Genomic DNA, 24,937 nt, shown 5'->3' with positions numbered 1-24,937 from the left:
TTGCATTACCAAGTAAGTGCCTCAATATTGTTATGAGAGATTGTAGGTGGTTTATATGCATTGCTGTTATGTACAAAAGCAAAATATTGTGCTTTTTTTTTTAGTATGAGCTCTTTTTTTAAATATTGCCAACGCCCCCACAATATCGTGATAATTATCGTATCGTGACCTTCATATCGTGATAATATCGTATTGTGATTGGATATCGTTTCATCCCTATTAGGGACACATAGACTCTCCACACTTCACTTTTTAGCCACATGTTGCATCACCCGCTTAAAATAATCTTTTTTTTTTTTTTTTTGCAATTTTTTTTTTTTTTCACCTAAATCACATCATCATGATGCAAATAGTGCATATTTTTGTGTTTCGTGAAAAAAATGACTTAGGCGGTTATTTTAAGGTGGTCATCAAATTACAGTCATGCAAAACACCACGACATCACCACGTCACACCCATTCTTACCTAAATCTGTGATGCAATCGACAAAACAAGACAGAGAGAATATGCGTCAAAATAAAATAGAATGAGGTAGCAATGGATTTTGTCATGACTTATTTGTCGCATCCTGATGCATCTTAAGATTTGAAATTGTGCCATACCTGCCCGCTGCCCCGCTGTCAGCTGAATCCTGGCTCTCTGTTTCACTGGGCGTGCTCATTGATTTGGATGGGGACAAAGGATTTGGCACTAAAAAATATGAAAATACACGTTTCGCATGAGAAGACGGTCCATTTGCATTCATTGTTTTAATGTGGTGTTAATGCTACAGCTCAGCTTCTAAGATGGCTTCCCAATTATGAGGCGTTGTTACGGTATTAGACCACAAGTGAGCCAAGTGGAGGTGAAAGACACCCTTGGGAGTCCAACTAATCTATTAGAAATGAGCACAGGAAGATGATCCGCTTCTAAGTATAACCTTATGAGCCAGATGTAATACTGTACGGACAAAATACTGTATCTTTACAGCAAGGAGGTATCGACCTAAAGGAGGCTCAGGCGAAATTCCGATACTCTGCAGCAGGGCCTCGGTCTCCCGGCGCTTGCGGTCCAAGTCGGAGTCTTCTGAGGTCGCCTCCGTCTTCTGTTGGCTCTCGACCTGCACGGGAGAATCCAAAAATAGATTCAGACGTACAGGTGTGTTGACTTCAATGCAGCGCAGCCTACTTACATTTTTGGCTGCCTCTTTCTTCTTCCTCTCCTCTTCTTTCCTCTTTTTCTCCTCCCTGATCTGGGCGAGGCGCTGCTTCTTGCGCTCCAGCTCTGCTTTTAGGTCACTTTTGTCTGACATGGTCTTCAGATAGATAGATAGATAGATAGCAGTTCACCATGCTACAATATAAATCCACAGCTAGCAGCTCAAAACAGTCACTTATAATAATTGGAATTGTCCGCATGCATTTGTATTACATTTCCAAGAACGTTCATACCTTGTCCACTCGTGTTGATAATGATGTGTCCCGGCAAAAGATGCTGTCTCACTGCTACGCCCGGAGGTTGCAACGCATCCCTTATCTAAATGACATTTAAACGGGGGGTGTTCAACGAGCCACCAAAATGGTCTTGCGAGCCGTGCGGCGAGGCTTACAGATGGCAGCGGCTGGCTCGGTGCATGTCAGATGGAGATGACTCTAATAAGACATGAGGCAGGTGGTCCACAAGCGGAGGAAAAGGATGATGCTGAGGAAGAGGATGAGGAAATCCCACCTCCACAGATGAGCGCTGTCCTTTTGTCATGGCTTTTGCTATACTGCCATCTTCTGGACATCTGAAGAATGGAATTGGACGTGTTCGCGTACTGTTGTTTTTCCAAGACAAAATAAATTTTGACTGCATCTTGTTAATGTGCAGTAAGACAATTCAATGCAATATAATGACTATGAGTGTTTGTCTTATTTTTTTTATTTATAAAATTTCCGTGCACTAGTAGAACAGGAATAGGTCACACTAGTTAAAAAAAAAAAAAACTGACGCAAATATATTGCACATAAAATTACAATCTATACTTGCTAATATCCAACACTTCAATAGTTGTACTAATAGCATGCAGATGTCAACCCTGTCATCAGTAATGGTCATTCTACTAGTGCATGCAAATGTCTTAGAAAAAAAACAAACAAATGGTAAGATCAGTCGTTCTAGTGCGGTGGGTGCTAGTGAAAAATCATAAGTACTACATGGACAATTCAGCATACTAGTGGGATATTGAATAAATACTTTTTTTTTCTTATTTCTATTTATGTCCCGCCTTTGCCGTTTTTGATTTCCTATTGGATACTGTACACGTTTTATAACATTACGTCACAGCCTCGTGTAGGCATTGGTTATTTTACTTGTCGATCATTTCATAGGAACGGTGGCTGAAAAGTGTCGCTATTTACCTTTTTAAACGGTATTTTAGTGGCGCGCATTGATTTATTTCACTGACTGCAGGTAATTCGGTCATTGGGACGTGTAATAAATGTACACCAACGTTAGCGAGGGAGGCATACTACAGACAATGTAACCTAGTGGTTAATATAAATAAAAGGATAACTAGTGTATTAGTGTATACACTTGTAGCATTCTACCGGTAGGGGAAGCTGTGGTCTGTTGTTTTGTTGTGCGCCCTAGTTTATCAAGTACCTTCCGCTCCGCCCAATCCCAGCAAAGATGGCGGCCATTGGTGCGGTTCAATGCCAATCTGTCGTTGTCTCCGCCCAACAACAGTCCAGTCCAAACATCATTTTTGGACGGTCAAAACATGCGAGGCGGACACCCTGCTGGAATATTTTACTCTCATAACCACCTAATGCGCAATGTTAACCAAGGGCCTACTTGCGTTGTGTTTTTGCTAGGCAAAAAGCAGCAAACTGGAGTGTGTTGAAGGAAAGGAGAGTTGTGCATGACAACAACAATGAAGTTCGCTCAGTTTTTGATGAAAAACGGCTCAGTGGCCGGAATACCGAAGCAAGTGGAGAGGTTTTCCAAGTTCTCACCGTCACCTTTATCGATGAAGCAATTCATTGACTTCGGTAAGTGTTTATGTTTGCAGGCGCTCGTTTATGTTACATAGTCTTGCAACCTTTCAAGGGCAGCTGAGCATTCTGGCAACAGGCGCTGATGAAAAGGTCGTTGTGTACATTTCTGCGGTAATATTCATGAAAAATGTTATTAGACAATATAATAGTTCTTTAAATATAGCTTTTGAAAGAAGTTAGCTCATCCTGTTGCTTGATAAACAGCAGAAGTTGCACAATGTTTCAGTCTATGGCTCTTTGAAACAGAACCTCCATCATTTGACACAATTAGGTCAAAGTTTGTTTGCTAATTTTTCTTGTGTCACCCATGTGACTGCAGGCTCTGCCAATGCTTGTGAGAAGACGTCCTTTGTGTTCCTGAGGCAGGAGCTCCCTGTCAGGCTGGCTAACATCATGAAGGAAATTGATTTCCTTCCGGACAAGCTCCTCGGCACCCCTTCCTTAAAGCTCCTCACCAGTTGGTATGATACGCTAACAGTGTGTCCTTTTATTCTGATGATAGGTGCTTAAATTCCCAGCTTCAAGGTCAAAAGCACTCTGTATTAAACTGGAAGATGCGAGAGGCCGTCAAGATGCTTTTTTTCCCCACAGCTACAAACGTGTTTTGTTGCCAGTGACCATAACCTTGAGACAGGCAAGATGATACATGCCTGTTTGAGTCACGCCCAGATCAAGGTGCAATTTAGCGTATGGCCTAGGTAACGAAAATTTAGGGAGCACACAAAAATGATATTCAGCCAGTCTTATTTCATTTTCTTATCTTAGCTTGTGACTCATTGTTACTATTCTCCTCCCTCGTCATCCTGAAACCATTAATTGCATTGATTGCATAATAATTATAGTCCTTAGTTTAGCATCATAAAGTTCAGCGCTAAATCTGATACACTGCCTTTGTTCTACTGTTCCTTGAAGTTGAGCAAGTCCAATGAATTCCCTTTAGGACATCCAAATAAGGCCTCAGAATCATGTCGGGCAATAGCTCATTCAAATTTTTAGTGGGAATGTTTGTAGTTCATGGAAAATTAATACACAATATTTTGGTACTTTTGACTTTATGGATTTGATGAAAATGTCATTGTAACAATTTAGCTAGTACTAGTATAGTAAGTTTAGTAAGAGCAATCCTCCACGACAGACTGTTATTTTGGCATCACATTCTGTTACGTGAAGTAATTTCAACGAGAAGAGGTCAGGCAGTTCCCTCCCACCATTTGCTACATGGCATATTTAGGATGTATGTATACTGAAGGCCCACGTGTCTGCCCGTACTGTGGCTTTCTGTTTGTGCAGCACGACGTACAGTCACGTGTTGATGTCCATGAGGAGCACAACCAATTTGGGTTTTGTTAATTATTTGAGAATATGTTTCTAGGTCACCAGATGTTTCCATGACCGGAAATAAAGTGAGGGTCATTTGATGGGCATCCCAAGAGAGACGTTATTGCATTGTTCACCTTTCACCTACTTTCTCAGCACTCTTGTGTGTGGCTCTGCAAGCTGGATTATATGCACGCTTCTTCCTTCACTGGCCTGCACTTTTTACTCTATTACTGCATTTAATCTAAATGCTGATGATGTGACACTTTTAAGCCACTTTTTACAATCTGAATCCATCTTCAGTGTTATTTTTGTTTCTCACAGGTATTCACAAAGTTTGTTGGAGCTTGTCGAGTTTTTAGAGAAAGATCCAGACGATAAAGACATCCTGACAAAGTAAGGCATTTCCACCAAACACACACACACACATGCGCGGTCCAGTTTGTTGTTATTGAAACGCTGCCACAAGTTTAGTACAGTAATTATTTTTATACTACACTGTAAACATTAGATTACAGTGGCTGGGAATCAAATGTTGCACCTTTCATTTTCACATGTAGTCCCTGAAAAGCCAATATCAAGTTTTAAGGAACTTGAATTACACTATTGACTAGGGATGGGCGAGTACCGATACCAGGTATTGTATTGGGCCGATACTGGACCTTATTTAAAGGTACTTACGACAGTAGCTGATACCAGTATCAACCACACTATTGTGGCCATTTTAGGACCAGGAACTAGAAATTAGAGTAGAAAATTGCCATTATTTATTTTATTTTATTTTTTGCAATTTTAAGGAAAACGTTGGGATAGCTAGGTCTTTTATTTAAAGTGTTCGTTATTTTCTTTTTTTAATGTAGCAAAAGTACGAGCAATTACAAAGGAGAAGAATAGAAAATGCTATTATTTATTTATGTATTTATTTATTTATTTACTACAAATTTAAGGAAAACGTTGGGATATATAGGTCCTTTATTTTAAATTGTATTTATTTTCTTTTTTTAATGTATCAAAAGTACTAGCTATTAGAAATGAGAAAAATATAAAAATTCTTTTATTTATTTATTTATTTATTTATTTTTACAATTTTAAGGAAAACGTTGGGATATATATAGGTCTTTTATTTAGAATTTTCTTTTTTCTTTTTTTAATGTATCAAAAGTTCTAGCAATTAGAAATTAGAAGAATAGAAAAATGCTATTATTTATTTATTTATTTATTTATTTATTTATTTATTCATTCATTCATTCATTCATTTATTTTTGCAGTTTTAAGGAAAACGTTAGGATATAAGGTCTTTAATTTAAAGTTTTCTTTTTTTTTTAATGTATCAAAGGTACTAGCAACTAGAAATGAGAAGAATAGAAAATTGCTATTATTATTTTTTATTTTTTTTGCAATTTTAAGAAAAATGTTGGGATATATCGGTCTTTTCTTTAAAATTATCTTTTTTTTTAATATATCAAAAGTGCGAGTGGTATGTAGCTACTTGAGTTGAGTACCCGCGAATGTTCTAGTGAATGTTGATTTAAGCTAGCTAACTATTAATTTCACATTGTATCTCACATACTCATACAGCAGTGTCCATCAATCATGTTTTTGTCCTCAGCTTCACGCAAACCCTGATCCAAATCCGCAATCGTCACAACAACGTGGTGCCCACGATGGCTCAGGGCGTGGTGGAGTTTAAGGAGGCCTTCGGCGTGGACCCCGTGACCAACCAGAACGTGCAGTACTTTCTGGACCGCTTCTACATGAGCCGCATTTCCACGCGCATGCTCATGAACCAGCACAGTCAGTATAGCACTTGGTGATTATCAGTGAGTTCATCGGCACGCTTATGTTACGTTCAGGCGCAATGTTCAAGTGCGTCATTGTATTATCGCAGCATGAAAGTATGGTTAGAAGTGAGGAGGTGAGAAGAACTGTCCGTATGTTTATCCGTCTTTTCTTGATTGTGTTCTGTAGCATTAATCTTCGACGGCAGCGTGAACCCGGCACACCCCAAGCATATCGGCGGCATTGATCCCACCTGTGACGTTGTGGAGGTCGTAAAAGGTAATGAATGGTGATCCTCGGGTCTATTCTACACACACAATGCTTGCACAGATTATTGCCTGCATTTAATCACATTTTTATAGTCTCTTTAAAAGAGTAGAGTATCAAAACATGTTATCATTAGATTTATGGTTGGAATTTATTGCGTCTGTGTATTGGGTGAACCGGTTCAATCAAAACTGAAAGCGTAACATTGTAAATATGTTTTTCTGCATGCATTGTGACCTATCAAGATGCTTATGAAACATCAAAGATGCTGTGTGAGCAGTATTATCTGACCTCACCAGATATGGAAGTCACACAAGTCAACTGTAAGTCTGAAAGAAACATTAAGTTACATACAAAACAAAATTATTTTTGTTGTTTCCCTGCATTTAGTAATATTTGTGTATTTGCCACAGGTTTAATGGTTGACTTTAAAAAAAAAAAAAAAAAAATGTAAAAAAAAATGTTTCTTCTTCTTGTTCTTCTTTTTTTCAAAAAATGTTACCATGAACATTGGACAGCCAAAAGCCCGGACCAGCCCCTCCACATTGTTTATGTGCCATCGCATCTTTACCATATGCTATTTGAGCTCTTCAAGGTACAGTAAGCACTTTTTTTTTTGGCCAAATAATAATGAAATAACAAAATAAAGAAATACAAAAATATATTAACAAATAAATATAAATCAATAAAATATATAATAAATATATTAAAAAATAATAATAAATTAATTCAATTCTAACGGTCTTTTTCTCTGTCAGAATGCGATGCGAGCAACGGTGGAAACCCACGAGATGAGCCCGTCGTTGCCTGCCATCAAAGTGCGCGTCTCGCTGGGCACTGAGGACCTGACGATCAAGGTGAACAAGTTCACGCGGAATTTATTGCCACGGAGATAAACTTGTCATATTCCTGTGTGTTTTTAGATGTCTGACAGAGGAGGCGGAGTCCCCCTGAGAAAGATTGAGCGGCTCTTCAGCTATATGTACTCCACAGCTCCCAGTCCTGTACACGTAGACAACTCTCGTAACGCCCCCCTGGTGAGACCTAAGTGCTTGTAAATTAGCTCATAAAAGGTTAATACTTTACTATTTAACAATTAAAACTAGTGTGCCACTCTTACTGCTGTTATTTATACCTTCAACCGTCCCCCCTCAGGCTGGTTTTGGCTATGGCCTCCCCATCTCCCGTCTCTATGCCAAGTATTTCCAAGGAGACCTGCAGCTTTACTCTATGGAGGGCTACGGAACTTCAGCTGTCATATACTTGAAGGTGACGAGAGCACAAGTGGTCATCCGTCCGAAATAACCGTCCGCCGATCACGTACGCGGCCGTGACTGACGTCAGAATAATGTAACACAAGACCCGTCGCGGCTGATAACAGATGCGCCCTTTTGTGAGCTATGTGTGCTCACAAGATGGCAGAAGGAAATTGTGTGAAGGGTTACGCATTATATTACGATAATGATGTCGCAGAGTGAGTGTCAATGTAGTGCAAAACAAATTCAATCCGTCAATGTTGACACATCTTTAATAAACTAATAACACCTTAGGGCTGCTCGATTATGGGAAAAATAATAATCACGATTATTCATATGATTATTTATATTTTGGTACAAAACAAGAAAATGTTTAAGAATTTAAAAATATTAAGACCAATTTAAAAAAATATGTATATAGAAACGCTATAATTATGTAAGTTCCTTTTGGACAAAACAGAATTTATAATAATATATATATATAATAATATGTTTATTTATTTATGTTAAAAACTTGAAGTTGGAGTGCAGCTTGTGCACTGTGCAGTAGGACGATCGTTTATTTAATTTCGGTACAAAACAAGAAAATATTTACACATTTAAAAATATTAAGACCAATTAAAAAAAATATAAACACTATAATTATGTAAATTCCTTTTGGACCAAACAGAATATATAATTATATATATTTATAACAATATATATGTAATTATTTATGTTGGTAAAAACTTGGAGTGGATCATGTGCACTGTGCAGTAGGAGGATAATTTATTTTTTGGTATAAAACAAGAAAATGTTTAATAAAAATATTAAGACAAATAAAATTATTTTAAACACTATAATTATGCAACTTTTGTATGAAACAAATTTTATTGAATTAGTTATTTTAAAATTAAAAATTATTTTTAAAATTTAAAAAAAATTATAAATTGGCACCAATTTATAAATTTAAACAACTCAAAAATTAGTATTAATCTTTTTTTATGGTTATGCTGATTTTGCAATTGTGGAGTGTAATAATTGAAATTGTAATTGAATTTTGATTAATTGCACAGCCCTATAACATCTAATATAAAACTGTTTCTGCGGGTCTTTAAAAAGCAATCAAAGTCAATAAAGGGAATTAGCTAAAATTAAGGCCTGAAATGGCATTAAGAAGCATTAAATACGCTGTCGAGAGGCATTAAAATTGCAAATAAATTGCTCTGACTTTAAAAAGAAAAATACACTGTTCCTGTCACCATCTAACATGAAGCACTAATGCCACCTAGTGGCAGAAAGTTACCTCAACAATCTTATGACTCAGAATTACTTAATTGACCACTTTTAAGTTGATTAACAAGACTATGAAAAACTTGAAAAAGATGTTTTATTGTACAGATATAACGCGTGATTAATTTATGATGAATCACAAGTTAACTATGGAAAGCATGCAACTAATTATTATTAATAATTTTAATTGACAGTATTTATGTGTGCATGTGTATAATGCACTACAATGTGGGCATTAATTTAATTTTGAGTTGCATTAAAAATGGCATTAAAAAAAAAAACTACCTGCAGAAACTTTATGTACACCTTTACTCAGGGTACCCATATTGCCAAGTGGTACCTAAAAGTGACAAGTTTGAGCGTCTTGGCCTCACATGTCATATTTTGTTACCGTTTCACAGGCCTTGTCTTCAGAGTCGGTGGAGAGGCTCCCCGTGTTCAACAAGTCAGCCCTGCGTCACTACCAGGCCAGCAGCGAGGCCGACGACTGGTGCATGCCCAGCAAGGAGCCAAAGAAACTGGGCAGGAGCGAGAGGACTCACTCATGATTGACTGGAGGAGGTAGCGGAGAAAATGATGCGAGCGGGAGACAAAACTATTTTGGCCAGTTCCGATCAGATTAGAACAGAATTTGAGGTTTTTTTTTTAGACCATGAAGTTTTTTTTTGTTTTGTTTTTGAAGTTCCAGCTTTGCTTCTTATACCATAAATAAGCTGTACCAATTTTAGATAGGTGATACAATTTAAAACTTGCATCAGGTGACTTTATTGGAATTGTGAGAATGTGGAAGGAAGCAAGTTCAATACTAATACTGTATGTTAAAGGTGCTCTTTGTAAAAAAACAGTCACTTATTTTCTCTACTTTTACTCACTATTTTAGTTGACCAGATCATACTTGTATACAGTATGTAATAGCTTACATGTATTTTAGAGTGACAGTTTTATATGACTTGTTTATTGCAGCAGTCCTTGCCACATAAACCTGTTATGCCATATTGACCGTGACGGGACCAACTACCTATTTTTTTACATTTAGCATCTTTAATATACACTACAGTATTGTTCACTAAGTTAACCAGTAAAGCAAAAATACAGAAAAAGCAAAAATAGCATAATTCCAAAACATTTGATAATCTAAAAAAGAAAAAAGAAAAAATCCAATGTATACAGTATGACCTCCTTTCCAAATGTAAACAGCAAAAAGCCTTCCCCAAACAGACGCGCCCCCTCCTGAAGTATATTACAGTTGTTCTTGTCCACTTGGTGCATTTGAAGCAGATCAACACACTGTTCAAACAAAATGTTGCTAAATGACTGCCGATCTGCCCAGTTCTTCGCCGACTAGTTGTGCTGTCATGTGTCCGCCAGCCATTTCAGTTCAGTTCAGTTCTGTTTCTATTATCAAAAAAAAAAAAAAAGTATTGGAGACCATTTCAAGCCCTGTTAAGAACGTGCTAATATAGGATTATTGCAGACACCTTTGAATGTAAATTTTTTTTTCGTGTTTTAATTTCTTTGGTAGTATGTCATTTTAGTTAGTAAGGATCTAGCTTGCTGATATGTTTTCACCACTGAATACAAAAAGGATATAGCATGAACATGCTGATGAATGTTAATTTCCATAAGGAGGTCTTGAGGCCCTTGTTTGAAATTATTACTGTAAAGTAAGTAACTTGTTTATACAAATGAAAGGGGAGGATTGCATTGTTTTTGCATGTGCACTTTCCTACTGTAGCAACAAGCCCTTTCAAAATTTATGCTAATGGAAAACCTGCTGAAAAGTATGAAAGTTTAATGCAGGCTGCCGTGATCTTAGACTTTGCTTTCATATCTTTAATACACACTGTTAATGGGCCTTTTCGCAAGGATTTGGTAGGATTTCAAACAAATAATGTTTGTAGAAAACAGTCATGTTTTTGTTATGGTACTGTAGTTCATTTTTATAATAAATTCATGTAGAAAAAACATCATACCTCTGTAACAATAAGGTTAGGATTTTGGAACTTTGTGTTTACACTTTGTCTGTCTTAGTAACTAAACAATTTTTCCTACTAAATGCTTGTGACAGCACATTGCTGCCAAAATACTCTTCATATTTGTTAAAAAAAATATTAAGTGACTTGAGTGTATATACTGTATGTACTATACATTTTCTCTTAATTGAATGTCTGGCATTTTTTTTTATGTTTCCATTTCAAATGTCATTTTCCATGAACCACAACAAAATGAAGGGAAGGAAAAAGACGATACAAAAAAAAGTAATGTCATAATAGCTCTTCGTCCTTTGGCAAAACCTCCCGCATACCGGTTTCAACAAGATAAGAAACAAACATTAAACTGGCCGCTACGTGCCGTCACAGTGTCAGCACTTTGTTTCCCACGTGACTCTGTCCACTGAGTTTGAGGAATCACGCAGCGGACACAGTGGAGTGTGTTGAAATTGGAATGTTGTGAATTACCGGGTCACTTTTGGTCATTGAGTACGACGTTTGGAAACAGATGTTAAAAATAGAAAAAACGACTCATATGATTTTCATTTCAAAATACAAACACCAAAATTGAAATACATCTTGATTTTATCGTTTGTTGTCTGGAACGAGTAAGGAAATGTACATTTTAATTAAGGAATTAATACCATTTAAATTGACATTACTCATACTGACCAGGAGATGGCGACAGCGTGACGCCTCGCTACTCTCCAGCCTAAATTCCACAGCCGCCAACTACAAATCTGGGGGGAATTGTAGCTACCGGTCTGTTAATGAAAGGAGAAAAAAAAAACAAATGAAAGAAATAAAGAAGAGTTGTGGGTGGTGCTCGTCAGGTGACCGGCAACGCCAACGACAGAACCTCAACGCCAGAGCAAGGTGAACATTTGAACCATCCGAGAATTATGTGGTGAAATGCTATCAATTGATAATGAAACATAAAAATAGAGAAGTGCAATCCAAGACCTTTCGTTCTTGTGATTCACTTTAAAAAGCAACAATTTCCGCGGTAAACCAAAGCAATCATCATTCCAAGTCACCAGGTGGCGCTTAGTATGCAGAGCGCCCTTCAACAAGCAGAAAAAGAATGTTGGCTTTGATTAGCACTGCAGATCATAATTGGTGACAGGTGTGCACAAGGTCATTTATTAAGTGCAGCAGTGCGCAGGGGCGGCAAAATGGCGATAGTTAGGTAAGTGAGCAGACCAGCAAATGTTTGTCGTTTGTTACCGTTTCTCACAACGATGTTTTGTTTGTTGCAGGATTTCCACACCTGACGAACACGACAGCGTTTGAGGTGAGCACAACATACGACTCAAAATTGTTTTAGTGTACTTCCCGTTTCTCACGACGATATTGTTTGTTGCAGGATTTCCACACCTGACGAGCACGACAGCGTTTGAGGTGAGCACAACACACGACTCAAAATTGTTTGTTGAGCACACTTCCCGTTTCTCACGACGATATTTCGTTTGTTGCAGGTTTTTTGTACTTGACGAACACGACAGCGTTTGAGGTGAGCACAACATACGACTCAAAATTGTTTGTTTAGTGTACTTCCCGTTTCTCACGACGATATTGTTTGTTGCAGGATTTCCACACCTGACGAACACGACAGCGTTTGAGGTGAGCACAACACACAACTCAAAATTGTTTGTTGAACAACACTTCCCGTTTCTCACGACGATATTTCGTTTGTTGCAGGTTTTTTGTACCTGACGAACACGACAGCGTTTGAGGTGAGCATAACACGACTCAAAATTGTTTGTTGAACAACACTTCCCGTTTCTCACGACGATATTTCGTTTGTTGCAGGTTTTTTGTACCTGACGAACACGACAGCGTTTGAGGTGAGCATAACACACGACTCAAAATTGTTTGAGCAGACTTCCCGTTTCTTACATTTTGTTTGTTGCAGGATTTTGCACTTGGCGCACAAGACGGTATTTGAGGTGCGAGCACAACAGTTTTTTTTTTTTTTTTTTTTTTTTTTTTTTTTTTTTTTTTTTTTTTTGTGGTAATGCAAATACTTTTTTTGTTGAAAATGACACACCTTATTTGGAATTGAACCGCAACAAGGGTGGTTTTTAATAAACTGGTTGTTGAATAGTGTTTGCTGTATTAATGGTGATACTATTTTCTAATTGTCGTTTAATCAAATGTCTATATCAGTTTAGTTGGATCCAGAGCAGCTTTTTTTTTGGGGTGAAGATGGCAATAGAAAGTGTGCGGTGTAAAATTAAATGAAAGACTAACCCCCACCCCATTTTGTGTTTCAAAGTGCTTGCTATGTATTGTACAACACTGTTTGGGAATGACATCTTTCAGATGTGAAATCTAACTTGACACGCGGTTCTCTTGTTGCGGCCATCGACTGGCATCCTTGCCCATTCTTCATGGGAAAAGGCCTCCACTTCTTCCACATTACTGGCCTTGTGTTCAGCAACAGTCTTCGTCCCGTCAGGGATTCTCTTTTCTATTCAAGTCGGGTGATGACTACTTCAGAATCTTCCAGCACTTTGTCTGCAACTAATCTGAGATTTGGAGGCATGTTTGGAATTTTCCTGTTGGAAGGGCAAAGCTTCAGCTTTACCGTCGACTGTATCCAATTTTACACCCATCTCCCAATTGAATTGATGGTGCCTTGCACCTCTATCTGAAGCAAAGTTGCTAAGGTGCACATTCTTCCTTTTGATGTATCAACTAAAGTTCCAATTTTTTCTGGTTTCACCTGAGAACATTCCACGACCTTTGTGCTTTTGTCCACGTGGGCTTTTGAGTGGACTCTTCGTACTTTGAAGTCAGTCGGGAGCACCTACAATTCTAGCATGGAAGACTTGAGGTCACATTGTGCACCTTTTTTATCTGGACTGAAAGTTGAGTATATCTGACACATCATACCTTGTTTGAGACATCAAAAACCAATCTCGAACAGCATCCTCTTTCGGCCGCACCCAGAAATCATTTCCACTGTGCCTTTTTAAACCCGCCAATTATGCTTCCAGTTGTCTCTTGAAATGTTTTTGCTATCTATATTCATATCCTTGCTTATGAAGGAAAATGACCTTCCCTCTTGACTTCTTTGACCATTACCTGGACTTCACCATTTTGCAAAGCCACCATTGACTGCCTGGAAGAAGGAAGAATAGAAATTTGCTTAATTTTTGAAGGCCTAGGTTCTCTTGACAAATGATTTAAATACAATTTTTAGGTGTCAACTTTTAAGGGGTTAAGTTGCTTTGGTGTATTTGACAAGTTATTTGATGTGATTATATAAAGGAAAAAAATCAAACGTGCTAAAATACTTATCTGTAGTGGGGATTGAATAATTTTGAGCCAAATTATATATTCATGTAGTTGCCTGAAATTTTTAATTTTTTTTTTCAACACAAAGCATTTTTCTTTTCCAGCACTATTTTTTTTTTTGTAATTGTTACAAAAAAAAAAGTACCCCTTTAACAAACGCATTTGGTTTGTTTGTAGTTGTGCGCATAGTGTCAGATATTATACAGTGCCTTTTTAGAAATGGATTTGTGTAAAATTTGCACTCTTCTGTCAAAAAAAATAAATTCCTTTGATCCTTTTGCAGGTATTTGGTCAATCAAGAAACCTGGGTTTTGTTGCTGATGATGAACTGGCTGACAGGAGCCCAGGTAACACAAGTTCACACGACAAAATCAAACCTTCCTTCCCACATTTTTGTCTGTGCTCCATTCCCTGTGATGACGGGTGGAAAGGCACCGCTGGCCGGCTGGCAGGCGGGTCAGCCGCCCCCTTTTTTTGCGGCTGGTCCGCTTGTTGGCCGGTCGGCGGTGCCTCTTCCACCCGTCACCAAACGGGGAATGGAGCTAGCTTAGCTCAGCTAAGCTAACCTAGCTATTGCTAAGCTAGCCTAGCTAAGCTAGCATGCTAGCTAGCTAGCCTCCTGGCTAGCTAGACTGCCGCCTAGTTGCGGAGTAAACGGTTTCCTTTTGTTCCTGTGATCTGTGTTACTACAGCTGTTGCTGTAATTTTTGTTTCCGTTATCTGTTTTGCAGGACAGCTGGGTGGCGATCAAGAAGGGACTGGCACCCAACCAATCTGGCTTTTTTATTTTGCGGATGATGAACCAGCTGACAGGAGCCCAGGTAACACAAGTTCACAAGACAAAATCAAACCTTCCTTCCCACATTTTTGTCTGTGCTCCATTCCCTGTGATGACGGGTGGAAAGGCACCGCTGGCCGGCTGGCAGGCGGGTCAGCCGCCCCCTTTTTTTGCGGCTGGTCCGCTTGTCGGCCGGTCGGCGGTGCCTCTTCCACCCGTCACCAAACGGGGAATGGAGCTAGCTTAGCTTAGCTAAGCTAACCTAGCTATTGCTAAGCTAGCCTAGCTAAGCTAGCATGCTAGCTAGCTAGCCTCCTGGCTAGCTAGACTGCCGCCTAGTTGCGGAGTAAACGGTTTCCTTTTGTTCCTGTGATCTGTGTTGCTACAGCTGTTGCTGTAATTTTTGTTTCCGTTATCTGTTTTGCAGGACAGCTGGGTGGCGATCAAGAAGGGACTGGCACCAAACCAATCTGGGTTTAGTTTTATGTTGCGGATGATGAACGGGCTGACATGAGACCAGGTAACACGAGTTGACATGACAAAATAAAACTTTCCTTCCCGTATTTTGTCTGGGCTCCATTCCCTGTAGCGGGTGAAAAGCCACCTTGCAGGTAGGGTGGACAGCTTGCTGTTTTGTGTAACCCTAAACTGGACGTTGGTTTATCCATCTTATTTAAAGAAAATGAGCCACGGTTGATTGTATGTGACCCAACTGGTCAGGATTGGCCAAAAGTGGCTTGCGTTAAAAATCTCATTTATTATTGGTTCAATAAACGTAAACAAACCTCCACATGTGGCTGACTAGTCATTTCCTTGCCACCTCCTTTGACAGCAGCAAAAAGGCAGCGTTAGAAAAAATGGCAAAACTCCGGGTGTCTTAATATTGAAGGGGGGGGGAAAAAAAAGGCTCAATTTCCTGGCCAAAAGTAGTCGAGACTGGTTTCACGGTTTCTGCATGATTTGCTGGTATGTCGTGATCAGTCTGGCAAAGTAGTCAGAACGCGATGCGGAAGGTAAAAGCAAGAGGTGCGTCATCATTGAAGACAATTTTCCGTGGTTTGTTTTTCAAAATGTTTTGCGGCACAGAAGCATGTCATTGCTTAGTGGTTTGAAACTCATTTAAGGCCTAAAGCGCCTGGCCAAAAATGCCTCTAAGACAATAACGCACCTGTGGCGTTCACATAAACCAAAGTGTAGAATTATTACAGCTGTCAAATGATTAAATTTCTTAATCAGATTAATCACATCTTAGAATTTTGATTAATTACTGACTTAAAAAGGCTCCCCAAACATATTTTGCCCGATAAATTTGAAGCGCACCAGTTGTTAATTGCACAACATTTAATGTTATGAAGACGTCTTCAAAAATTTACATCTACTGCGTACGCTCATCCTGCTATTTCTAGTCATTTACATAAATTAAAATGGGGGCGGGGGGGGGGGGGGAGATTACTTTCGGCATATGTAAACATTTATTAAATGCTTTATTTTAATGCATGTAATTGTTTATTGCTGAAACTCCAACTACCTTTAACGTAACCATCTGCGTCAAAATTAATAGTGTGATTAATCTGTGGTAATACAATGATTAATGTGATAATTTTTTGTGATTAATTAGTTAACGCTTTAACTTTGACAGCACTAGTAATTATGAACCTTAAATTATTTTTTTAATCAACAAATGTATATAAACTCCATATATTTACTTTCAACACTGGAGCGCAGTTGTATTAACCTCGAACGATTTGTCGTCCCTTCTGTTACAAAGCTGTCAATTTAACATCTTCATGGTCTACAAACATATTTAACGGTGCGTCATTCGACTTGTTACACTTGATGTTCTTCCTCCCGTGCCGCCGTCAATTGCATCATTTATTTCATAACTCCCGCTAATCTGCGTCAACCATAAATGTTTGACTAAAATTCCAGGACATGCTACGAGGCAGTGTCGCCCTCTCGTGCATATTCTGATGCATTTTAATGGGCTAAAAGACCAAGAATTGGTAAAAAAAAAAATGACATATGCGCCGGCGCGTTGAAAGGCAGAAGAGAGCTGGAGCACGTTAGAAGCGCAGTCAAGCACTTTAATGGAGTAAAAACATGGTAGGCGACTGGAAATGAAATAATTGCCAAAAAGAAGCTTGACTTGATTAATTTTTTTTTAACCATTTAGTTAAACAATCTAATCCATGCAAAACTTTGTTGATGACAAGACAGTCTGAAGGAGTAATTTTGTTAACGAAAACTTAAAAAAAATAAAATAAAATTCCATCAATGCACATTTTTCACAAGACTAAAACCTTTATCAATAACTGACTAAATCAGTATGCATTTTCATAGACTCATGAATACTATATGAAAATGTACTTTACTTAATAAAATCTAGAGGCATTTTAGTTCATGAACAAAGTGAAAAATGTTTTGGGAAAAAAAAAAAGAAGCAAACGGCTAGAACGTTCCAACAGAGTTAATCCGACCGCTAACAAATGCTTGCTAACTTACTCGCTTGTAGCATGAAGCCATAGTAGCCACTTGTTGATATACTGTATTTGTGTGCCAAGTTGTTTTTAATCAAAAAGATCTGAGAAAATTTAACGTGAGTTTTCGATCAGAGATGTTCAACATATCTGTTGACAAAAAAATATACAGGGGTCAAATGAAAAACGTAGTTTTTGACTAAAAGTAGAAAAATAAATGGACTAAAATGCTTGATCCATAGTTGACTAAAAATTAGGGATGTTTGATACCACTTTTTTCAGACCCTCAGTACTTGCCGATACCAGTAGGACATTTTGACAAAAAAAAAAAACTCACAAAAATATATTTTTAAACAAATATATTTTCTTTAATTTTGACAAAAAAAAACAAAAAAAACAGCAGTCACTCTTCAATAGTCTTAACGCTCAAAATTAAACAAAAATGCGCTTTTACTTTAAGATTCACAATTTTGAAGTATTTCCAAACGGTGAAGTTTTGGTGAAAAACTGCTGCAAGCTAGCGCCAGTTACAGGCAAGGAGGACTCGCTTAACGTCTTCCCCCTCTGCCATCGGTCGCTTGTACTCGTCTGCGTCACGAGTACTCGAGTACTTGAAAAAAGGCTGGTATCTCGATACGATACCTGGTATCGGTACTCTCCCATCCCTACTAAAAATAGACTAAATCAAAATGGTATGGGGCGGACTAAACCTGATTTTGGAAACTAGCAAGTGTGATTGAAACTGGATTAAAAGAGACAAAATAAAATGAAATCTGCAAAGTAATTACCTTGTTTTACTTTTCTAATAAATGTTAAGGCTCTAAAACCCCTGACCAGTTTATACACTTTTGTAATTGAGACATTTATATTTTTTACATTCTCAATGTTCAAGCCTTTCTAAATGTTATAAAATTAGGTACATTACTGTTGGAAAAAGCCTATAATATTGCGCTTTAAAAAAAAAATCAGCAAAGCAGCAAGGCCGTGAAAAGTAAACATAGCAAGGGGACACTTAATGTTAAAAATAAAATAAAAATAAAGTCCTTTTTGACCTTGTGGAAGTGTCCCCCCTATTTGCAGCTGACCTGTTGGTCAGCGGTGCCTTTCCCACCCAGGGAATGGAGCTTGCTAGCTAAAATGAGGTCATGTTGAGCTGTTTGTGATGTGTTGCAGGCCAGATGGGTTGAGATGAAGACGTGACCAGTATCAAACTCATCTTCCTCCCCTGCCAGCTGCCAAGGACTGCAACATTTAATCCAAACACAACTGTGAGTTTCTTTTTGGCTTCTCAGGGATACTTGACTCATTGAGACATTTTTAGCAGTAAAGTCAGTTGTTAATGTGTAACGTGACTATTTTTCATGTACAATTAATACCTTTTGAAAAAGTAATCTTTCTACTTTCTGTAGCCTGATGACATCACCTGTGCTGAGGAAGTAGGTAATGACCAATCATGGCTCACTTTTTTTCTGGGGTTGGTCAGCAAACTGAGCCATGATTGGTGGTTGCCTACTTCCTCAGCACAGGTGATGTCGTCAGTCGACAGAAAGTAGAAAGCTTCCTTTTTGAAAAAGTATTGTATATGACATATAGTCAAGTTAGCACATTACTTACAAACTAACATTTTACTGCTGAAAATGGCTCAATAAGTCAAGTATCCCTTTATGGGTGGGCCAATAAAATAAATAAAAGTGCTTAAGGTTACAACTTTGTCGTTCAAGTACTCTGAATGCACCATGACGCTTGTGGCAAGCCAGGAACAAATAATGTTATAATCTTGAAGCATGTTTTAAAGGCAGCGTGTGTAATACAACACTGATGTTGCTCTAAAATAAAATGCTGATTTAGAAGCATGCATGCTCCGTAAGCCTACTCCCACTTCCTATTATTACTGAGTGGCAGAAGCTAACTGGTTGTCGCTGAGTTTTTAAAGGTTTAATTTTCCCCCCTCCAAATAACGTTCCTCCATTGTTCAAATGGGTTAGTCTCGCCTCCCCATTTAGTTGATCAGCCGGGGATAGAATTACAGCAGGCCCAAAAAGTGTTTTCTATTGTAAAAGTTTGCAAATATTGATCAAGGGTTTCAGTTTGTCAGTCTCCACTACTAGAGCCGAATCTTCTGTTCTGTGTGTAGCCAAACACCTCAGCTCCTTTTTTTCCCCAGTATGTACTAAGCAACTGGTACAATGTGTATCGCTTATACCACTTGATGGTTAAAAAGATTGCTTAGTCAGTTTGCCTTTTTTTACAGCAGTAAGTTTTGTGTAGAAATAATGCGGTAACCATTTTTCAAGTTTTTTTTTATAGTGCTTGCAAACAGCTGTTGGTGCACAAGCAGTAATACCTTTCCAACCACAATTTGCGACTTGCTGTTGGCAAATGACATCATGCATGTCCCACCACTAGTATGACATTGGTCATGTGACTTTAGCAAACTGAGCCCTTATTGGCAGTTGGCTGTTTTCAGAGCATGTGGGATGTCATCTGCCAGCAGCAAAATGTTTTTCAAGGTTTTGTAAAAGAGTTGGAGACAAAATATTGTACTGCTGACAATGGCTAAGTGAGTTAATTCCCCCCAGTTGGTGTTAATTGAAAGTAAACACAAGAATGACAACCACTGTTTAGAAATGGCAAATGCAGCATTTGGCATCTGCCTTATTTTATTGTATATGGTTGACAAATTAAGAATTGAGTGGTGTGCTTTTCTGTGCGCAGGCGGCTGGTTTTGGCAGACGGGCAGCTCCATGGGATGGTAGCAAAAGTTGGACTCGTCTCTCACCTGCCAAAGCAGATGCAGGCCAGTGTGGAGAGGTAAGCTGACAGACTTTATTGGGTGTGCAGTGAATCCCTGTTTGCAGATCTGCATGTGAAAGTCAGTGTTTAATTTCTTTTCTTGTCCTTCTTGCAGAAAAGCAGTGTGGCGAAAGACAACAGTTGCATTTGGGACACACACAACAAAGAAGGACCCAGAAAAGGCAAAGGAGTGAAGACTGAAGAGTTGGAGACATTCATCTCCCAGCTGGCTGAAACTGCTGAAGATGCACATTGTGAGTTGCACATGTCAGTTGGTGTATTTTGTGATCTCTTTGACATGTATCAGTTCCAAACTGTCTTCAATAAACATGCTGAAAAGCATTTCAACTGTCAACTTGTGTCTTTGAAACCTTTCTGAGCAAATGCACATTTACACATCTGTTCATCACAAACAATGTTACAAGTACTTAGTAAAGCAGACAAGACAGGGTGAACTACATACACAGAATTGTTGCCCAAATACAGGTTATGAAGGCGCAATACTTAATATACCCAATAATGGTAGACGGAGGACTTACTAAACATGAACATACCTTATCAAAAATGAGAGGGAAACCTGTCCAATACTTATACCCTATATTTACATACGATCAATATGGAAGCTGTATACTTATTCATTTGAATGAAATGTGCTCTGCATGTTAAGCCTGATAACTTTGCCCAGATACAAGCTATGAAGGCACAATACTTATTATACCCAATAATGCTAGGGCTTACCATTCATGGAAATACTGCCATTATCCAAAATAGGAGTGAAACCTGAGCCAATACTTATACCCTATATTTATATACAATAAATTTAGAAGCTGTACACTTATCCCATAAAATTCATTCGGATTGAATATACGCTGTTCAGTCTGCATAATTAACCCTCAATACTTATTATACCAAATAATGCTAGGCAGTGGACTTACTATTCATAAAATTACTGCCCCATTATCCAGAATAGTAGTGAAAGCTGAGCCAATACTTATACCCTATATTTAGATACAATAAATTTAGAAGCTATATACTTATCCCATAAAATTCATTTGGATTGAATGTACACTATATTCAGTCTGCCTGATGAAGGCTCAATACTTATTATACCAAATAATGCTAGACAAGGTGCTTACAATTCATAAAAGCACTACCCTATGACCCAATACTTATTATATACATACCATAAATGTTGAAGCTCTGGACGAACAAATTAGATTGGCAGGAAAGCTGTCCAATACTTATACACTTTATTCTCTACATCAGGAATATTAAAGCTCACCTCATAGAAATAAATTCAAGCTGATTGGCATTAGAAATAAGCCGCTTCAATTTATTGGTAGTTATACCAAAGATCAAGACAAGTATCCATGATTTATTCCAGCTCGCAATTGTGCCTCATTTAGTTCACATCCATGAACTCATATTATTATATTTATGGTTGCATACAATTATATTAGAAAAACTGATCACACACACAAAAAAAAAAATGTTGGCCCATGTGCACTCATAGATGAGCTCCGTCGTTGGCGCCATGCTGAGCAGGGGAAAAAAGACTCCAGGCATGGACATCACCAGGAATCCTTTGCAAGCATTCATTATTTCACCTTAGCCACTTCTTCTCTTCTGCTTCGCCAGCACCACACTGTTGCATCCTGCCAGAGAAAAAATACTTTCCATCAGTTCTAGTCCTCGTTACAGAACCTAATTACTTATTAAAGAAACTTTGGATCACTTCCAGAAATTTAGGTCGGGGTGGGTTAGGGTCGGCTGGTTGGAGCCACTACAAGCACTAAGCAAAAGACACTTTGAATCACTGCAAACACTAAGAAAAAGGCACTTGGGATTAGCGCAGACACTAAGCAAAGGACACTTGGGATTGGCGCAAACACTGAGTAAAGGACGCTTGGAATTGGCACAAACACTGAGTAAAAGACACTTGGGATCAGCACAAGCACTAAGTAAAGGACGCTTCGAATCACTACAAGCACTAAGTGAAAGCCACTTGGAATCACTACAAACACTAAGCAAAGGACACTTGGAATCGCTGCAAGCACTAAGCAAAAGACACTTTGAATTACCGCAAACCCTAATCAAAAGGCGCTTGGAGCCACTGCAAACCCTAAGCAAAAAGACACTTGGAATTGGCGCAAACACTGAGTAGAAGACGCTTGAGGTCACTGCAAACACTGAGTAAAAGATGCTTAGAATTGGCACAAGCACTAAGCAAAAGGCACTTGGAACCACTACAAACACTAAGTAAAAGACACTTAGAATTGGCACAAACACTAAACAAAGGACACTTGGGATTAGCACAAACGCTAAGTAAAATACGCTTGGAGTTGGCGCAAACACTGAGTAAAGGACGCTTCGAATCACTACAGGCACTAAGTGAAAGACACTTAGAATTAGCACAAACACTGAGTAAAAGACATTTGGAATTGGCACAAACACTGAGTAGAAGACGCTTGAAATCACTGCAAACGCTAAGTAAAATACACTTGGGATTGGCGCAAACACTAAGTAAAGGACGCTTCGAATCACTACAAACACTAAGTGAAAGGCACTTGGAGTTAGCACAAGCACTAAGCAAAAGACACTTGGAATCGCTACAAACACTTAGCAAAAGACACTTGGAATCACTACAAACACTAAGTAAAAGACACTTGGGATTAGCACAATCACTAAGTAAAATACACTTGGAATTGGCACAAACGCTAAGTAAAAGCCACTTGGAATCAGCACAGACCCTAAGCAGAAAGACACTTGGAATCAGCACAGAAGCCCTAAGCAAAGGGCACTTGGAACCGCTGCAAATGCTTGACAAAAAAGATACTTGGAGTCACTTCAAGCACTTGCCAAAAAAAAACACACTCCGAATACTTGTCAAAAAAAACAATCCTTGTCAAGGGAAAAAAACGCTTGGAATCACTACAAAATACTTTAAAAAAAAAAAAACCCATTCAGGTACTTTTCGAGGAAGGGTTAGGGCTAGGGTTCCTTCCCCACTTCTCAGAAAGACACTTGAGATCGCTTCAAATGCTTGTCAAGAAACCCCCCCCCCCCCCCCCCCTTTTGGAATCCCTGCAAATCCTTTGCAATAAGAAACTTGGAATCAGCCCAAAACCCTAAGCAAAAGACACTTGGACCCACTATGGAAGCTTGCCAATGAGACACTTGGGGTCGGCGCAAACCCTAAGCAAAAGGCACTTGGAATTAGCACAAACGCTAAGCAGAAGACACTTGGGGTTGGCACAAACACTGAGTAAAAGACACTTAAAGTCACTGCAAACACTAAGTAAAAGACACTTGGAATTGGCGCAAACACTAAGTAAAAGACACTTGGAGTTAGCACTAACACTAAGCAAAAGACACCTGGAATCGCTACAGACACTTGGAGCCACTACAAACACTAAGCAAAAGGCACTTGGGATTACCACAAACACTAAGTAAAAGACACTTGGAATTGGCACAAACACTGAGTAAAAGACACTTGGAATCGCTGCAAGCACTAAGTAAAAGACCCTTGGAGTTAGCACAAACACTAAGCAAAAGACACTTGGGATCACTACAAGCACTTAGCAAAAGACACTTGGAATTAGCGCAAACCCTAATCAAAAGACGCCTGGGATCACTGCAGACACTTGGAGCCACTACAAACACTAAGCAAAAGGCACTTGGGATTACCACAAACACTAAGTAGAAGACGCTTGGAATTGGCACAAACACTGGGTAAAAGACACTTAGAATTGGCACAGACACTAAGTAAAAGACACTTGGAATCACTACAAACACTAAGTAAAAGACACTTGGAATCACTGCAAACACTAAGTAAAAGACACTTGGAATTAGCGCAAACCCTAATCAAAAGACACTTGGAATCACTACAAACACTAAGTAAAAGACACTTGGAATCACTGCAAAAGCTTTGCAAAAAGACACTTGGAATTGGCACAAACACTGAGTAGAAGACACTTGAAATCACTGCAAACACTAAGTAAAAGGCACTTAGAATTGGCACAAACACTAAGCAAAGGACACTTGGAATCACTGCAAACCCTAAGTAAAAGACACTTGGAATTGGCACAGACACTAAGTAAAAGACACTTCAAATTGGCACAAACCCTAAGTAAAAGACACTTGGAATTGGCACAGACACTAAGTAGAAGACACTTAGAATTGCACAAGCACTAAGCAAAGGACACTTGGAATCACTGCAAACACTAAGTAAAAGACACTTGGAATTGGCACAGACGCTAAGTAAAAGACACTTGGAATTGGCACAAACACTGAGTAAAAGGCACTTGGAATCACTGCAAACCCTAAATAAAAGACACTTGGAATTGGCACAGACACTAAGTAAAAGACACTTGGAATTGGCACAGACACTAAGTAAAAGACACTTAGAATTGGCACAAGCACTAAGCAAAAGACACTTGGAATCACTGCAAACACTAAGTAAAAGACACTTGGAATTGGCACAGACACTAAGTAAAAGACACTTGGAATTGGCACAGACACTAAGTAAAAGACACTTAGAATTGGCACAGACACTAAGTAAAAGACACTTGGAACCACTGCAAAAAACTGGCCAAAAAAGACACTTGGAATCAGCACAAAAACTTGACAAAAAGCCACTTGGGATCAGCACAAACCCTAAACAAAAAGCGCTTGGAACCCCAAC

General features: G+C 38.7%; 2 protein-coding genes across 21 annotated transcripts in view; one reads left to right on the top strand and one right to left on the bottom strand.

The window, feature by feature from the left end:
• Positions 1 to 1,722, bottom strand: part of dync1i1a (dynein cytoplasmic 1 intermediate chain 1a) — a 45,065-nt gene extending 43,343 nt beyond the window's left edge. The window contains exons 1-5 of one of the 3 annotated variants that reach the window (XM_077506930.1): positions 1,589 to 1,722; positions 1,431 to 1,515; positions 1,172 to 1,294; positions 985 to 1,099; positions 603 to 690 (exon numbers count right to left, since the gene is read on the bottom strand). In XM_077506930.1, the coding sequence (XP_077363056.1) occupies positions 603 to 690; positions 985 to 1,099; positions 1,172 to 1,291 (323 nt within the window). In that variant the 5' untranslated portion in view covers positions 1,292 to 1,294; positions 1,431 to 1,515; positions 1,589 to 1,722. Of the gene's footprint in view, positions 1 to 465; positions 472 to 602; positions 691 to 984; positions 1,100 to 1,171; positions 1,295 to 1,430 lie in introns of all 3 variants that reach the window. The other 2 variants (XM_077506933.1, XM_077506931.1) reach the window with 2 other exon arrangements.
• The window catches only part of pdk4 (pyruvate dehydrogenase kinase, isozyme 4), a 126,532-nt gene extending 105,924 nt beyond the window's left edge, over positions 1 to 20,608 (top strand). For 11 of the 18 annotated variants that reach the window (XM_077506944.1, XM_077506941.1, XM_077506940.1 and 8 more), the window contains 25 exons: positions 970 to 1,137; positions 2,838 to 3,014; positions 3,340 to 3,481; positions 4,662 to 4,733; positions 5,947 to 6,131; positions 6,306 to 6,395; positions 6,629 to 6,706; positions 6,902 to 6,978; positions 7,142 to 7,240; positions 7,307 to 7,420; positions 7,539 to 7,652; positions 9,313 to 11,778; positions 12,162 to 12,196; positions 12,269 to 12,303; positions 12,381 to 12,415; positions 12,491 to 12,525; positions 12,604 to 12,638; positions 12,715 to 12,749; positions 12,818 to 12,851; positions 14,489 to 14,552; positions 14,937 to 15,026; positions 15,411 to 15,503; positions 18,634 to 18,728; positions 20,176 to 20,271; positions 20,369 to 20,608. In XM_077506944.1, coding sequence (XP_077363070.1) covers positions 2,885 to 3,014; positions 3,340 to 3,481; positions 4,662 to 4,733; positions 5,947 to 6,131; positions 6,306 to 6,395; positions 6,629 to 6,706; positions 6,902 to 6,978; positions 7,142 to 7,240; positions 7,307 to 7,420; positions 7,539 to 7,652; positions 9,313 to 9,459 — 1,248 coding nt within the window. In that variant the 5' untranslated portion in view covers positions 970 to 1,137; positions 2,838 to 2,884 and the 3' untranslated portion in view covers positions 9,460 to 11,778; positions 12,162 to 12,196; positions 12,269 to 12,303; ... (9 more) ...; positions 20,176 to 20,271; positions 20,369 to 20,608. Of the gene's footprint in view, positions 1 to 969; positions 1,138 to 2,418; positions 2,434 to 2,837; positions 3,015 to 3,339; positions 3,482 to 4,661; positions 4,734 to 5,946; positions 6,158 to 6,305; positions 6,396 to 6,628; positions 6,707 to 6,901; positions 6,979 to 7,141; positions 7,241 to 7,306; positions 7,421 to 7,538; positions 7,653 to 9,312; positions 11,779 to 12,161; positions 12,197 to 12,268; positions 12,304 to 12,380; positions 12,416 to 12,490; positions 12,526 to 12,603; positions 12,639 to 12,714; positions 12,750 to 12,817; positions 12,852 to 14,488; positions 14,553 to 14,936; positions 15,027 to 15,410; positions 15,504 to 18,633; positions 18,729 to 20,175; positions 20,272 to 20,368 lie in introns of those variants that run through there. The other 7 variants (XM_077506952.1, XM_077506948.1, XM_077506947.1 and 4 more) reach the window with 7 other exon arrangements.
• The last annotated feature ends 4,329 nt before the right edge of the window (positions 20,609 to 24,937 follow it).

Source organism: Festucalex cinctus, chromosome 19, assembly GCF_051991245.1.
Source record: "Festucalex cinctus isolate MCC-2025b chromosome 19, RoL_Fcin_1.0, whole genome shotgun sequence".
NCBI classification, from domain to species: Eukaryota; Metazoa; Chordata; class Actinopteri; order Syngnathiformes; family Syngnathidae; genus Festucalex; species Festucalex cinctus.
Note: the sequence above shows the minus strand (reverse complement) of the source record. Positions and strands in the feature narration are given on the sequence as shown.